Source organism: Aphelocoma coerulescens, chromosome 8 (assembly GCF_041296385.1).
Source record: "Aphelocoma coerulescens isolate FSJ_1873_10779 chromosome 8, UR_Acoe_1.0, whole genome shotgun sequence".
NCBI classification, from domain to species: domain Eukaryota; kingdom Metazoa; phylum Chordata; class Aves; order Passeriformes; family Corvidae; genus Aphelocoma; species Aphelocoma coerulescens.
The window spans coordinates 23339268-23356287 of record NC_091022.1 but is presented as its reverse complement, the minus strand read 5'-3'; the positions used below and the strand labels follow the sequence as shown (position 1 = coordinate 23356287).

Sequence of the window (17020 nt, the reverse complement as noted above, 5' to 3'; positions counted from 1 at the left end):
GCCAGCCGCGTGCCGGGGGGAACCCGACCTCTGCCCCCCCCCACCAGCAGCCTCCCAGTCCCTGTGTCGGGGTAACCCTACACTGCACCGGGGGCCCCTAATGCAGGATGTATAGATCTGTTGGGGCTGGGCGTCTCCTGCCCCCAACTAATGCAGCCGATGAGACTTCATTATGGGGGTGTCCCCCGAGGGGTGCCCTTTGCCCTGCCCTCCTGGCTCTATGAGGGTGGGCCAGTTGGGGGAACCCATCCATGGTGGGGTCTGGCGCGTGTCCCAGCATCCCCCTGCATCTGTCCGTGCATCCCAAACAGGACCAGGACTCCCCTCTGGGACCTTACTCACATCCAGCGCCTGCAGCATGTGGGGGGTGTCTCCTCTGCTGCCTCTCGCCTGCAAAGGGAAACACAGAGAGGCAGAAAGCGCCCGAGAAGATTTATACTTGTTTAATTAATGTCAAATGTAGTTTACAAACGGGAGTGACAAGTACCTCTTTGTATAGTATACACTGACACACAATCATCGACACACCGGAATATCGCTTTGTGCAACTGGGATTCTTTGGGCAAAGATAGGTAACTCCGATATTTCAGTTTTTTTTTTTTTTTTAAATCATTTAAACTCATTACAGAAGAGGGGAAGTGGTGGATGCCTGGTACAAACTTGGATGCCTCTCTCCCCAGCATTCCCCCTGCAGCTTCCCCCTTGAAAACAGGGGATGGCTTTACAATTTAAACAAACAAAAAAAACCCCCAAAAATAAACCCCAAAACAAAGAACCAATGACTAGTTACATATGGTTTTACACTTGGTTCACAGAGCACACTGCTGGTCCACAACACCTGCCAGAAAGGTCCTGGGAAGGAGCCAGGCTATTTCCAAGGAAGGGCTGGGTTGGGGTGTCCTGCCCTCTTGCCCTTCCTGGCTGCCTCTCAAACCCACCTGGCTGCACCCTCTCCATCTCTGAGACCTCAGCACCAGCACACTCCCAGCTCAGCCATGTGCCCTGCAAGTTTTTCTCCCTTTACAAATCCAGCCTGAGCTGTGCGTGCCTGCCCATCCCCTGCCTTGTGCTGCTGGCCGCAGGGTTACCCTGCAGTGACAGCCCCTGCCTGCAGTCTCCCCGTGGAGGCAGGACCCTCTGGGGTGCCTCGGCTTCCCCTGGTTCCTGGGAGCTCTGCTGGCACATGTCCCCGAGCAGAGAGGGCTGCAGCTCTCTGGTCTCAGAGGCCACAGACCACTATGAGCTTGGAGACAATGGAAACTCCCAATTAGGAATTGTCACCTTTTGATGAGATGTTTATGAAATAACAGCTCCTTCAATTTCATTTGGGTTTTTTCTGGGTGCAGTGGGATCTTTCTGAAATGACTCAGGACATGCCAAGGCTGCAGCTGTTCTCTGCAAAGAGCTCAGGGTAGGGAAGCAGCAGTGGGACTGTCACATCCCCCGTGCATCCTGCTTCCCCAGTCCCTCCCTCTCTGGAAATACCCCAGCAGCCCAGCAGCACTGGGGTCCCAACTCCAAACCCCTCATCCATTGCTGTTTCCAGACTGTCTTAAAATGCCCCAGCTATGTTGTGCTGCCAGGTGGGATCTGCTTGGAAAGGAGTGGGGCAGATGAGCTTTCCCATCTTCCAGTCTTCTGGCTGCAGTGAGCTGGCACCCCACAACTGCCCAGGGAGCTGTGGCAGGGATACATGGTGTGGGGCTGGGAGAAGTCCCAAGGCCTTGGGAAATGGGTCAGTATCTGTTTTTTGGATCCTGACAATAAAAGAAAGAACAACAAAAAAACAGGCCAGATGGCAGCTTTGGTTAAGGCTGAGGATATGGGAGAGACAGGGATGAGGATGAGAGACTGCATGGAAGAAGCTGGGGCTGAGGGGGACCTCTAGGTCCAGCTGAGAGTGTCTCTGCTGGGCCTCGGGGGTGGCAGTGGGGACGAGACAGGGCTGGCTTGGCTCTCTGCCCTACTGCCAAAACCTCTCAGGAAAAATGCAGGCTGCAGGAGAGTGGGAGCTGGGGGAAGTGAGAGCAGGGCAGGGCTGGCTCTGCAGGGCTTGCACGGCTCTGCCAGGCAGCCCCACAAGGGAACTGGCTGAGTCTCTCTGGGCAAAGCCACCAGCAGGACCATCCTGCCCCCTGCCATCCCCACTGTCCTGCCTCAGCACCCTCCTGAGCAGCCCAGGCATCCTCAGCCAGGAAACACTGCCCAGAGGAGGAAATCAAAGCCAGGCCAGGCAGGGGAGGGGGCTATGGCCTGGAGGAGCACAGGGATCAGCCGGAGCCTCGAGCAGGCACTCCCAGCCAGGGGAGAGGGCAGTGCTCTGACAGACCCCCTCTTTCCAGCTCCTCACCATTTGCCCCTTCCCCAGCTGGGAAAGACAAAGGGGGCTGAGCCAGATTCCCCCTGTCCTGCCTGGCCCCCCGGTGAGGAGTTAAAAGCTGTGTCTTTCCGGGGATAACGATTCTATTATAAATAGCCCCATTAGCTACAACTAATGACAAAAATCCACCTCCTCTACTCCCCATAAGTTCTGTAAGTTATGGGCAATGCTACAGCCATTACTAAAAGCTGTTAACTTCATATCTGAATGAGGAAATATACACCACAGAACATTAAACCATTTATATTATATATATGTATATATATACTTTTTTTAAACTAATGACTTTAATGCCAAAACTTTGCTGAACCAAGAAAAATATGGGTTTAATGTTCTCTGCTCATTTTTTTTTATTCTTTAAAAAAAATACAACCCAAAGAAAAGAAAGGGAAACTTATTAGTATGTAATGTTTGAGTCTATCCCATTTATACACAACATTGTAAACATATATAATCTATATTACATGTGCTTCATTTCTGCCTGGGTGTGTTTTTTTTTTTCTTTAAACCTTTTAGTTATCACTAGAACACCACAAAAAACCAAAACAGAACCAAACAAAAAAATCAAACCAAAACAAATAAAAACAAAAACAAAAACTGATCAAAGAACACAAGTTACAGGTTATTTAACATCTGTCAAGGGTCCCTTCCCCAGTCTCCTGGGGGCAGAGTGGTCAACAACACAGTCCAAAGGAGAGCTCACAAGCCATCCGCAATGCAAAGCCAGCTCCAGGGAACGGGTGATGGGGAACACTGGTTTTAAAAAAGGGGGCTTCACAACAAAGGATTTGGTTTTGCCCGCTGCAGATGCTGAAGGAGGTCTCAAATTGCGGGACCTGGCAGCCGAGGCTCCCCACTGCTCCTGTGTCCTCGAGTCCATGTCTGGAGTCTCTGGTTTGTTTCTTCTTTTAATTTTAAAACGTCTTTTTTTTGTTGTGGTCGTTCTTCTCCCCCTGGGTGTGATGAGCTGAGCCGAGTCGCTGGGTCCCGCCCTCCTGCTGGGTCCTTCATAAGTAGATGCGCCGAAGGTCTCCAGGAGACGTGATGGTGTTACACTGAGGACAGAGCTTCTTGGCACCCTGCAACCAGCAGATGAGATGCACAGCGTGAGAGTGTGAAGGACATCCCTGCCCTTGGCCCGGGATCGCAGGAGCAGCAAGGCCCTCCAGGCACGGCCATGGCCTCCAACAGTGAGCACAAGATGTGTGAAGGGGAATCCCAGCGCCTTCCTTGCCTGCCCTGCAAGCCCCTTGTCCTGTTCCAGTCCCTGGTATGAGGCAGCTGGACAAGCAGGAGCTCTGCAGGGGGCTGAAACCCAGAGCCAAGGTGTGTCACCCAACTCAGCACTGCTGTCACCACTGGTTGCCAGGGAGATCTGCTCCTTTTTGTTTCCCTTGCTCACCTGCATCCCTCAATGAGCACTTGAGGTCACTGAACATGCATAAAATCAACCCAGCAGGAACAAGTGAAGTTTTCAGCAGGGATAACTGAGCTGGTTCACAGGGAGCTTGGACCATCCCTTTCAGGGCAGTGCAATGGGGCAAAAGCCTATGAGCTGCTGGCATGAAGGAACCCCCTGTCCTATCCCCCCCAGCTCACACTGATGCTGCAGAGGTGAGTCTGTTCTCCCAAGGTGAGCTGAAAACAGCCAATTGATGTGAGCTGGGGTGGGATAATGGGTGGCCAACAGGAACACTACATGAAATAAAACAAGGGCTGATGTGCCATCTATCACTGAGCCTGACAGCAAGAAGGTGTTAATAAGCTTCAGAATCGGGGTCAACCTAAGCTGGTCATCATTAGATTGGCAGATGTGACAGACAATTGATGGGAAAAACGACAGAAAGATGACTCTGCTGTGAGGCAGCCTCCCATCTACAGCACCAGCAGTGTGGGAAACTGGGATGGCCTGGCTTTCATACCCACCACAGCCTTAACATGACCTCCTGATGCTCAGAACTGAGCACAGGCTCTGCCAGAGCACCACAAGTTTGTTCACTGCTGTCAGACAGGCCCTTCCTGCAGCATTTGGTGTGACAAGTGAGCTGCCAGGAATGCAACCCCTTGTGAGAGCCTGCAGGCTTGCACGGGGCTTTCTGGCACGGCTGAGGCTGTTTGGTTCAGTGGTGCTGCTGCTTTCCCTGAGCAGGGCTTGCTGCAGTACCTGCAGCAGTGAGAGCAGCAACAGGGCAGGACCATGACCTGCCACACTTGGACTGCTACCTGCACTTGGGTACATCCCTAGCAGAGCAGCTGGCACTGCTGCTTACCAAAGGCAAGCATCCTTAGAACAGGTTCTCTCTGTTCTGTGACCACACCTGCAAAGACAGGACAGAAGCCTTCTCCCCTGGAAGCTACCTGGACTAAGGAGAATCTGGAGGAGACAGCCCCAGGTACAGAAAATTTACATGTCATGTTGGTTCTGTAGTACTGAGTCCTACTGCAGTTTGGAACCAGCTCCCTCCCTGCTCCCACTGCATGTAAGTCCTGGCAGACGTGGACTTGCACACCATTCCCTGAGCTTTGGACTTCTGAACAACCAGGTCCCATTTGACAGCCCTCGCTGCCAGCGGCTCAGCTGCTGATGGAACACACGTGGGGACCACGGGCACCTGCACCTGATCTAAACCAGCCACACACAAAGTCCTGTTGAGCTAGAGTTGAACGAAATGTAAAAGACACCCAAAACACCCTGGGCATCACTCTCAGGGTGAGTGACAAGCTGGCAGTCTGAAGGACAGACCACTGGTGGTCTGGATGGCACACCTAACACCGGTGCTGATGCCTGTGGGCACATCCTTCTAGTTATTTTGGGACAACTACTGTGTTTAGATTTTCAGCCTTCCAGGGCAGGGACCATCCCACTGTGCCTGTGCAATTCATCATGCAGCCCTATGCAGTGGTCTTCACTGAGTGTCGACTTGGCATGCTGGATTCTGGGAGGAGCAAGTGCAAACTGTAACTCAAAGCAACCTTTTGTTGCTGATGAAATGGAAACTTGACTGCGCTGGACTTTGGCAGAGCCTGTTTATATAACATGCCTCTTTGCTTATGCTCAACATCACAGCTTTGGATCTCTAGAATTAGAAATGGCAAGCTCTACTCTGCATGTCCCAGTAAAAATGGGGACATGCAGAGTAATGGTGAAAACATGAAAGAGAAAAATCTAAACATCTGCCCTGTCTGCCACTGTGGTGACACAGCAGCACTACCAAGGAGGGGCTCACTAATCTGGATGCAAATGCCACAAAATATCCTGTTTCAGTTGAGTCTCTGCTCAGTTTCATGCAGTTCCCTTGTCCTTGGAGGCACCTGTTGCATCTAGTTGCCCTCTTGGCATCACCTCTGTAGCTGGAAGGAGTCCCAAATGAAGTGGCAGGGAGGTGCTGAGGAATTAACTCACAGCATGTTGTCTGAGGGACAGCAGTTAGCAGCTGCCTGTTCAAGCTTTCCTGTGTGCCCTGACAAGCAGAAGTGTGCATGGGGACTTCAAGCATTCCAGATGTGACTAGTGCCCACATCTGTGTCTAAGCTCTCCTTCCTAAGACAGGCTTACAGGCAAGAGGCAGCAAAGCACCCAACCAAAGGCTGCAGGTGCTCATTATAAGCACCAGCCTTCCACATTCAGCCCACGGGGATGGCAGAACAAGCCTGATGAAACCAACTGCATCCTTGCTGCTCTCTTGGCAAGGCAAAGCAAGGTCAGGTATGCAATTCCCTCACACTACAGGGAAAGGGAAGATGGCTGGATTTATCTTGACAGACCTTGGGATCTTGTCCCAGAGATCTGTTTTCTGCACTGCAGGCTGATGGCTTTAGGGGGATCCATTCTCCCACCTAAGGCTGAGAGCTGCACATACATAGCCAGGGACAAATTTTCAAACATGTCGCAAAGCAGAACGCAACCACATGGAGCTTGACCTATTTTCTGCAAAAGCGACATGATCACAGACTGATTTGGGGAAGTGGTGGATGCCACTTCACCTGCATGTGGGAAGTGTGGCTCATCCTTGAGCTATGAAGCCTGGGTACATTGAAGGGAACAACCTTCAGCAGCCTGGCCTGAATGCTGTGCAGGCTGCATGTGGCACACTGGGCCCAGGGCTCTGGGTCTCTCGAACACTTTGGACACTTGGGGATGAATTTTTCTTTTATATCATACAAATCTGTCCTCCTCTGCACACGTAAGTATGTGTGGTAAATTCAGAACTAAGTCCCGATTTTTTACTTCTTAGATTGAAGTTGCTCAGAACCTTGTTCCTTACTTTTTGGTGTAGGTATACAACATTTATCTGCACCAGTGATTAGGCTCTCCTCTCTTGTGGAGAGGCACATAAGCTTGTACACACACACATGCTGGCACAGGCACAATGAAAAAGCGTTTGCTCCCCCACTGCTCACCTGCCAGCTGGGGTTACTAAACTTTTCCCTTGAAATAAAAATGCTGTGGAATAATAAGTCCCACCTGTCGGCCATTTATTTTTCTTTTTTTTCCAGGTCCTTCTGCTCCTTTCATCATAGCTACATGGAAAAGCCTTGATGTGTTATAGCTGTGTGTGCTGGAGTAAAGGCCACCTCAGCTTTTCCATTATAAACCCCAGTTTTGAGGGGTTTATAAAACTCTGCTGCAAGAAGTTTGCTCCAGGGCTGTTACAAAGCAAAGAAATGGGGCTGGAACCAGGATGGAGTTTATTTTTTCTCCTCCTTTCTTAATTAAAATTTGGCAAGTGATTGATCCACAATACAGGCTAATCACTTGGGGTAGTAGTTTGAAAAATGCATTAACGAGAGCTGAGATGTTGAAAAGTCGTTAGGGCTTACATGGTGCCAGGAAGGATTGGAGTAGTTTGTCTTAAAGTTGCCTCTTAAAAAAAATGGTGTGACGTCTGCTATAAATTGGCTAAAGCGAGGAAACTCACAAGGAAGGATTTAGGCACTTCCTGCTGTCCTGTGGGTCTAAAAATGGGCAATTTCCAAGCAGAATATGTTACCAGGCACAGAGAATAAAGAGACACACAAACAGAGCAGGCAAAGGAAGTAAAATCGAAGTAGAGAGATGACAAGAGGGACCCAAACCAAGAGCCAGCTTCTTGCCAGGAAAGGAGTTGAATGTCAAGATCCAATTCTCAGCCAAGGCATCAGCCTCCTCTCCTACCCATGCCTCCACACCAAGCATGGAGCTGCTTCTCTGCAGATGCTAATTCCCAGAGAAACAGTTGTCCTCCACTGCCATTGTGAGGTACCCTCCAGCTGTCAGGTAATGGGTTTAAACCACCAGGAGAACAACTTGCTTCATGGAGACTCCTCAAAGGGTGGAGCTCATCCGCACAGGCTGCTGGAGGCCAGAATTGAAAATTGCTAATTAATAACCAGAGAACCTCATGGCAGATGAGAACATCATAAAGGCTCAAGCGCAGCATCCTCCATGCAGCTGCTGACTCAGGAGGTCCCTGTATGTTGCTGAAGCTCTGAGGAATCACACTGAAGGGCTGCTCTGTCTCTGTGCTGTTTTGTGCAGAACTACTCCAGCCCACATGGGATATATGGTACTAGAGCCTAGAAAATGTGGCAGGGCTAAGAATGCAGTAATTACCAAAGATATAAATGTGTCAACTGCAGAGCACACATATATATCGATGGATCCCCTGGAAGCATTTGGTGATGAAGAAGGCTTTTTAGAAGTGATTTTCTCCTGCTCTTGTAATTGTCATTTTCAAATAAGCCCAAGATGGGCAAGCACAAGCCTGGAGTCAGCAAATTCACATAGGAAATGCTGGATCTGGCTTGTACAGGTGATGGGGGAAACTCAGTAAACTGCATTTGCTCAGATAAACCTGTCCTCTTTCTTGCACCCACCAACAGCTCCATCACTGCCAAAAACCAGCCTGACTTAGCTTCTAACTCTATTTACTTCGTAAAGAAGGATACCAGGGATTGGGAAATCACAGAACTACAGCTCAGAGGGATGTCAAGAACTGACCAACCCATTCCCTGGGCAAGATCACCTCAACCTGAATTGCTGCTGACAGACACACATCAAGTCTGTTCTCACAAATCTCCAAGGATGGAGGCTCCAAACCTCCCCAGGAAATCACTAGAGCAGACGGCCAATCTCTTCTGTTAGAGGACTCTCCTCAGGAGAAGGAAAACACAATCTCACCCACTATTACCTGTAGGGTCCCTCAGTTAATGGGGAAGGATGGAGAAGGGACAGACTCTTACAGAGGGAGACTCGGGCTGACTCAGGCTGCAGTCAAACAAGCAGCTGAGGATGGACACCCACCATGAGGACCATCGACATTCAGGGAAAGGAACTCCACCTGCTGCTGCCCAGGCTAAACCTCGCTCCTGCAACACCATTTCCTCTCCTATCTTTGAAGAACCTCCACATGTTTTCAGGGTTTCCAAAAGGGATCATAGGTAAATCACTCCATGATCTTGGTTCTCTTATGGCATCTCCAAGGTCCCTTTCTGCAACCCCAGCCTTTGCTTCACATTAATCTGACAAAGCAACAGCAGACAGAGATGGAGTCTCCTCTATGGCCAATGTTTCAAACCCAGAACTTACAGCCAGTTGACGTGCTGAGCTTCAGTATAATGGTACTTAAGCTAAAGAGCCCAGCAACCATTTGTAGAGTTAGTGATTAAAAGTCTCTCCCTTGCCCTTACCAACAGAACAGTTATAATTTGGAATTGAACATCCAGAGCCAAAAGTCTAAAAATTTTATTTTCATAAAGTCTAAGCATTTAAAGACTCAATCCTCATCAGTGCCCTAAACACCACTAAAGTGAGATGCTCAGATCATTGTAGTATCGTATCCTAGAAAATGTTTAAACCATAGGTCCATAGACACATGTGAGCATCAAATTTCACCCTGTCTTCAATACCCCACAGAGGTTCAGAAGTGGTCCCAGGCACTCTGAGCCTTCAGTTCCAGGGCCTTGTTCAGTACACGATCCTTGCTCTCTCAGACACACTCACACTAATTTAATATGAGATCTTGGCCGGGCATGTAAACCACAGGCACACAGGAGAAAGGGGACTTTTCACCAACATGGATGGCAGATCTCCAGACTGTTCAAAAGGGGCCGGAAGCCTGACACAACACGCCTGCTCCAACTCCTATTAACTCCAACAAATTGTTTATTGCACAACAGAAAAGAAATGCTGCCCCTCTCCCCCAGCCAAGTCTTTCCATGTGTGCTGCATGCGCAGGCTCTCTCCTCCCAACCCCACTGGGGAGCCAGCTTTATACCCAGGCAAAGGTAACAGCAGCGATTATTACACACACTATCCCACAGCTCCTCGCTTGTTAAAAAAAACAAGAGTCTCTTTTGTGCCCGAAATAAAAGGAGATACCTTAATTAGAACAATGCAGGTTGGTAAGCATTAAACACTGAGCCCAGCTGCTGTATGCCATTAAATTCATAAAAAAGGAGGGGGGAAGGAGGGCAGTCTTAACGAGATTACACACATTGACTTTGATCAAGACACAAAAGCACCAAGGCGTTCCAGGGTTTTTATTGCTGTCTTCAGGCTACATTTTAATGGTTACATTAGAAACATGCGAACACAGGCTGGGAAATTTTTTTTGAGATGGGAGAGGGAGTGCAAGCATGCCTTGTGAAAAGGCCTGGTTTAATAAATTTGGGGCTGCAGGGAGAGGCTAGGACTGGGGAACACATGAGTAGCCACTTATTAATTGCTTCCCCTATGCAAGTGCCAAGTCCTAACATGATGTCTTGCTGGCCTATTCCCATCCCGCCTGCCTGGTCAGCAGAAGAGCCATGTGCAGATCACACACAGCCAGCTTCATCGCCACCTTTCTCACAGAATTCTAGGGGGAGATGGCTTCCCCTCTGCAAGGGAAATGTTAATCCCTGAGCCCCTGGAGTGAGCTTCTCCGTTCTCATGAGCAGCTGTGGCTGCTGAACAGGACAACAAGGGACCCGACTGAAGCTGAACTAAGTTGTTGCTGAGCCTAAGAACAGCCTGAAATTGGTGCCACAGAATTAGAAGATGACTTGAGGCTGGTGGGAAGAGGAGAAGACAAAGACTTCGGAGTAAAGAAAATGAAGAGGAAATTAAGTGTTTTATCCTGTGCTTGTAGCACTGCTGAAAGACAAGATCACTCTTCACTTAGCAAAGGTGGCAGAGCACATATTCATCCAGACACCTCACAGCTATGTACCCACATATGTGTCTTTTATAACATGCTGCTAAAATGTTTACAAAAGCTTGTATAATGTAAATAGTGATGGGGTGTAGCTGAAGAGCTATAAAATACAGCCCAAGGGATAGCCAAGTTATTGAGTTGCTATTAGTACTCGAGCCCACAGGCACTTCACCATCCTGGTAACTTTTCTTGGACAAGACTTTTAAAAGGCAGGATTTAAAGGAGCATGATCAGCTTAATCGTAATTCCAAGCACACAATGTGTTTTATAAAGTAGAGTAATGCCTTCCAGGAACACGTTTTTAGGAGTGGCATTCCCTTACATTTTTGCTACCCAACACTGTATCATCTTGCTAACAGGAGAACTAGAAAGCACAGTTGACTATTTTCCACTCCCCAGCCTGAACAAAATTAAAGCTTGAAAATCAGCTGCAGAGGGGACATTAAAGGCTGATTACAAAGCCCATAGTTTTAACACAGGAAAAGAAAACACTTTATTTAATAAGACCTTAAATTTTAACCTGATGTCCTTTAATAAATGTATGGATTAGTACTCCACTGGGTCACCTACTCATGTTCAAGGTAGTCCCCAATCTTCTAAACAGAAGATTGTGGCTTGAAAACCACATAGTGCTATTACAAATAACCTAAAAAACATAGCTTCACATTATAAAAGCTCCCTTCCATATCCTCTCCCCTGAAGATGACTCCCTTTCCTTCAGGGGAATATTACGTTTCTCAGAAGCTACCCATTCAATGAAATCTCCCTGGATTTGGCCTCCATGCTCACAGCTTTACCTCTCTGCATGGATGCCCCACAGGAAATCACTGAAAGGCAAGGTAGTCCCTGACACAGAGCTCTTCCCTCAGCAGAGCAAGAAAAAGCAAGGGGCAGGACAGAACTTGGGTCACAACAACTCAAACAAAACTCTCTCATGTCAAAGCTTGAGTGGGGTGTTAAACAGCCAGGCTTGGGAAATCTGCAAGCACAGCACTCAGATTGTTTAAAATAAAGCAAAAAGCACCTTTCCCTATGGCAATCTAGAAGAAAGTATCTGAGAAGAAAGGAAAAAGGCTGTAAGTCAACAAGAAAGTAGTCAAGAGCCTCACCAGAGTCCGCAGCCAGCATTCTTCACAGTGCACATGCCAGCACTGAATAGAAGTCAGGGGCATTGTGTAGGAGTCCTGAGGAAAAGAAGCAAATAGGTTACTTCCATAGCAGGGATCTAGTGATTCTTCACTCCCAACCCCATCACAATGCCTTTCTATGTGGGTAACACTGTCTTGTATTTTGTTAAAAAAGTTGTTTAAAAGAACCAACTTGTGTATCATGTAAGTTGTATTTTCGTAATGTTTGTGTAGAAGTGGCAGAAAGTCTCCTGCAGTCTCTTTTCTTGACTTCCCAAAACTCCTGTTGGAAGCCCATAATCCACTCAAAGTGGTGACCTGGCTCAACACAGTTATTGCAAAAGCATCTGAAGTTGCTCTGGCCACCTGCCGTTATTCTCATCAGAAAGGTCACCAGATCATACAAAAACCAGTGACAGGGTAAGATCAACCCTTATCACAACTCAGCTCTGCAGGAACAGCTTAATTACATCCCAAGAATGCTGCTGCTATTTCAGCTGACGTGCCTTCCCGAGTATCTTCTATCATTGTTTACAAACCACTGGAAATCAGCAGCAAGCTGTCATCCTTTCTGTGGGATAGGTGCAAGGACTGCACTCCCACACCTCCAAGTTGTGAGCTGGCTGGGAGAGAAAAGCCCATGCATCAAGATGAAGTTGCAGAGGGAGCTCTCCACCAAGCAGAATGTTCTGGTCTCAGAACACAAACCCAACAGGAGATGTAGAGCCCTGCAGGCTTGGACCATCAGAGGGAGCTGCTGCCCTTCCTGAGGAAGGCCACAGCATCACCAGAGAGCATGCAGGACACTGGCAACTTTTAAATGCTCAGGCAGCATTCCTGTTCCCAAATCAGTGAAGGCGAGTCTCTGATCACAGATTCTGCTCTCTCCTGCATATGTAAATCTGCACATGCAGGAAAAGGCTGCTGGTATCTGGGAGTTTTCTACAGGAAGGCAGAAAGTCTTCTGAAGTTGGGCCTTTCTTGCCCCTGATATAGAGGGACAGCTACAAATACCAGTGGAACAATGTAATTCATACAGAAATTGCGGTTGTTGAGACCTAAATTCAGAAGGCTAATTGGTGATAAGTTCCCCCACTCTGCCTGAAAAAGGAGAAAAGCTTCTCTCCTCCTCGGCAAAGATACCAAGACATTTCTGATTCATTACCACAAGTGGAGTGCTACTCACCATGCAAATGAGACATTTATAGCGGTCCCCACGGGAAAGCTGCCTTTCTAACTCACGGACACGAGCCTTTAACGCTTCAAATGTTGTCACTGCAGAGTCTTCTGTAATTCTGCAAAAGATGATGGAGAGTGAACATCACTGAGCACACAAGACTGTTAAGAGTTTGGGGGAAAAAGAATCCCTCAACAGGTACTGCACAGGAAACAGCATTGTATTTCAAACGAATACATCCAACTTGGGTTAAACCCAGTGCGAATTCTTTCAAGTGTCTTTCTAAACACTTCCAAACACATCACAAAAGAACACAACCAGTGCTAGGGTTGACAGCTTCATACAAAGCAAGACAGACATTTAAAGAATAGATATTTTGTTGGGTTTTTTTGTTTGTTTGTTTTGTGCCTTTTTTCTTGTCTCCCTTAAGAGATTACTTAGGACCACATGCTTGAGACAAAGTTCTATAGTTGCTTTAAAGCTGCTGAGACAACCTTCTGTGGGCAATAGGAGTTGTTCTTCCCTTTAGAGAATGGAGGCCTTTGCTGGCTATCAGCCTTGTGAAATGCAAAATCAGCTCATTACACAGGATCAACACAACGGCTTATATTAATGAAAGTCCCAGATTTTTGATTCGAATACTAAAAAAACAGAGAAACCAAAAGCACTGGACACAGTGCCAACAGGGTGGCTATAAAGGTAGCTTTACAATCTCAGTTTTCCCATTTCCTAGGGTCATTTTTGATGGGCAGCATTATCTCTTTTGTCACAGAAGCATTGTGCTGAGGCCAGGAAAGTATATTTTCATGGTTCTGCAAGGCTGGTGAAAAGAGCAACTTGCCAACCTAAAAGCAAGGGCAGACAGCAATGCTTAGCAAATAAAATGCAGGGAGCATTACCGACAAGGATGTGTCACTCCAGCATGCTGCAAAATCAGATTTCTACACAGTGCAGGCCTAGGGAGATATGCCCACAAGTATTCCCCAGAAAAGGTTTAGAGCATTGACATAAAGGCTCTCACTCTCTAGAATAAAAACAAAACAAACCACCAATTTTGTGTATGTCAGTAACTTTCTGGCATCTCCAAGCAGACTCCAGCTCAGAAGAACCTCTTGAAGAGCATTTTGACACCAGAAGCTGCATCATCAATCACAAGATAACCCACAGTGGCACCTATGTCTTCTACCTTTTTAGAGGATGATTCATCAACAGGTGGCTAAAACACAGGTCTAGTGGAATTACTACAGCCAGTACAGTGAGCTGCAATCTCAGCACTCTCGCTGCAGGCAGGCACTCACTCCTTTGTTCATTAGTCACTTGTTGCTGGCACGCAGGGAGGGACTTGGGCTATCTCCCACAAGCTGATTCTGCTGGCTTTTCCCAAGGCTTTTGTAACAGAACTAGTCAAAGAGATCTTGGGTGATTTTTCTAATTATGACACTTCAGAAGAAAGTGAAGCTGCTGGAACGCATATGGTTAACTACCAGTGTTACAAAGCTCCTTCAACTTCACTCCTGCCTTTGTACAGATGAGACACGTTCTGCATGAGCTAACTGAGATCTTCATCAGAAGGAGATTCATTGCAAGTGACAACTGCCAGAAAATGGTAACAACTTTAAAACTGAAAAAAAAAGGCAAATAAATAAAAATGTCCCATGATAGCCTAGTGGGTGAGGACTGTCTGGGGACAGGGACACTGTGGATTCAAGTCTTGGAATCAATAAACATTCTTGGGAGCAAGATGAAAGAGTTTCAGTAGGAGACAGTCCTCCCTGCTGTGAAAACACCCACTTGCTCCTGCTCTTTGGTATAAATTATTACTATATCCCAGCTTGAGTTCTCACCCGCAAGGAAGAGCTGCTAGCATTTTCAAAGAAAGTCTAGAAAGGTGTTAGTTTTGTCCAAGGAAGAAACAGATTTATTTATTTATAGCTTGAAGATTATTGTTGGCTGAAAAAAGTGTTTCTCTTCCAGTCTGGCCCATCATTGAACTGATGCTGGGTGAAGGCTGCAGTTGAATTTGACTTCACCGAATCCATTTCTCTTTCCTGCACGCACAAGGGCACTGGAGGTGTAAAGAGTGAATGTGATGACTCCTGCCCAAAGCAGGCGGCAAGCAGAACCTCAACCCTCGCTAAATTCTCCTTTTATCATCTGTGGAGCTATCCATCCTCCTCAGACAGGTGGGCAACTCAGCAAGGAAAGGGAAAAGTTGATTCCTTGAGCAGATACAAGCAAATGCCCATTCACCCCCAGTCCCAGCCCAGTAACAGACAAAACTTGAAAAGGAAAAATTTGCCACTGCAACAACTAGAGATAGAAAATGGCTTGTTTATAGAAATCTAAACAGCTGACCCCCACTGGCCAATTTCGGAAAGTCTCTGAGATAATCGCACCTGTCCAGTAATAAACGAATGAATCAGAAAAGGAGGCTGAATAGAGGTATAAGCAATAATGCTCAGAGGCTGCCTGATACAATGGCCAATCAATAGGAGGGCTGTAGATCAGGGTGCTAGTTAGCTGGAAAATTACCGCACCGCTGCGTGCGTCACGCTGTAGGGATCCTGGACAATCAATGTGGGAGGTATTGATTTAGTTATTATCACTTCATACGCTCCAGACATTGTTAAATATACATTTATTAACAAGACTGGGGTGCATTGGTAAGAGAGGGAGCTTTAGCCACTGCAATATCTCCCAGCACTGATCAAAGCTCAGCTATGACAGAATTTAAACTCCATGTTCTCCAGGCCAAGCAAGCTCACAGGACAAATCCTGACGCACAGCACAGTGCTGAAGACACAGCTCCTACGTCACATGAGAGATAGGAGTTTTGGCTGTGAGTATTTTGCACTTGAGACTTCAGGAAAACCTCTTGGAGCAGCAGCAACAAGGGATGTGGCGGCCAAGGGTCAACCCAAAGTGAGCGATAATTGCATGGTTGCTTCCGAAAAGCTGGAGGAAATGAGGTCAAGGGAAATAGGGAGAACATTAGTAAATAAAGGAAACTGAAACTACCTCCAGGGATGGAATAAAGACGAGAGTCACTTCCCATGTGTCTGGCTCCCGTGGTGGCCAGCATACTTGGTTCACATGCCATTCCATTTAGTGTCATTTTACCGTCAACCTGCTGCTTGTATCCTAAAGATAAGCATCGCTTAGGAGCAACTCTTCCTGCAGCAGCAATCTTGGGAACTCCCTCAGGATTCCCTCTGTGTGTGCACCTTGTGTGCGCCTGCCTGGACACAGCTGGGAGCAGCCTTGGGCAGAATTTTTACAGGGTAACGCCAGGGTGGAGCGAGGGTCAGAAAGCCAAGTGCCATGAACGGGGGAAGGCTGTGTACAAGTTACCCTGCCAAGTGAGGCAGAGGGAATCACGGAGAAGGAATTGGCTCTCTGCTTTGCCTTGACCTCATACTGGATGGAGGAGGACTCCTAACAATTTTGCGCCTCAGCGCTCTGATTTGACGTGTTTGGATAACGTCATTTATCAGCCTCCAGAGAGACCTGCTGAGCACAACTGCTGCCAAGAGCAATACCTTGAGCCCCAGTGCTGGTGCTTCTCCAGCAGGTGCAAGAGGCCTCACTGATACCTGAGTTGTCCTTCCTGGCTGAGGATGTACCAAGAGGGGATCTCCATCCTGGAGGAGAGACTCACTGTGGTACCACCACAAATGGGAGCCTGAACGAGAATATTTATACAAGAGCAAAACAGGAAGGGAGGGGTCTTCGTGGAAGAAGCTGGGTCCTGTACTTCTCCCCGGACTTTGTGGTTAAGTTTTCCACACCTTGGCAGTCACAGCTGAGGATTCTGGGTATCAAGATGCAAATCTGTGAGACTGGGCAGACAGCATATGATAATTTTCAGTCTTTGTGCCCAATGTGTATTTTTCTACTATTCATAGCATTTTCCCCTGAGCACTGAAAATAAGAACACTTTCTCTGAGAAAATCCTTGCTTTGTTCATGTAAAAGGCCAGAAGAAGTGCACAGAAAGACTATGGAAGAGGAAAAAGGACCTATCTGTATCTTTGAGCTGTTAGGCAGCAATCACCTCCTGGGAAATCTCCCCTGGGAAACGGCTGCCCCCCTCTTTGCTAAAAAACTTTAACCCAAACACTGGTTATTTGTTAAACATTAGCATGCATGTGATCTTTGTT

At 47.5% G+C, this 17020-nt stretch overlaps 1 protein-coding gene across 2 annotated transcripts in view; it reads right to left on the bottom strand.

Annotated features, from left to right (window-relative positions):
- Nucleotides 1–427: 427 nt before the first annotated feature.
- The window catches only part of RNF220 (ring finger protein 220), a 219301-nt gene continuing 202708 nt past the window's right edge, over nt 428–17020 (bottom strand). For both annotated transcript variants that reach the window (XM_069023225.1, XM_069023223.1), the window contains 3 exons: nt 12871–12979; nt 11667–11741; nt 428–3459 (listed from right to left, as the gene is read on the bottom strand). In XM_069023225.1, the coding sequence (XP_068879326.1) occupies nt 3388–3459; nt 11667–11741; nt 12871–12979 (256 nt within the window). In that variant the 3' untranslated portion in view covers nt 428–3387. The remainder of the gene's footprint in view (nt 3460–11666; nt 11742–12870; nt 12980–17020) is intronic.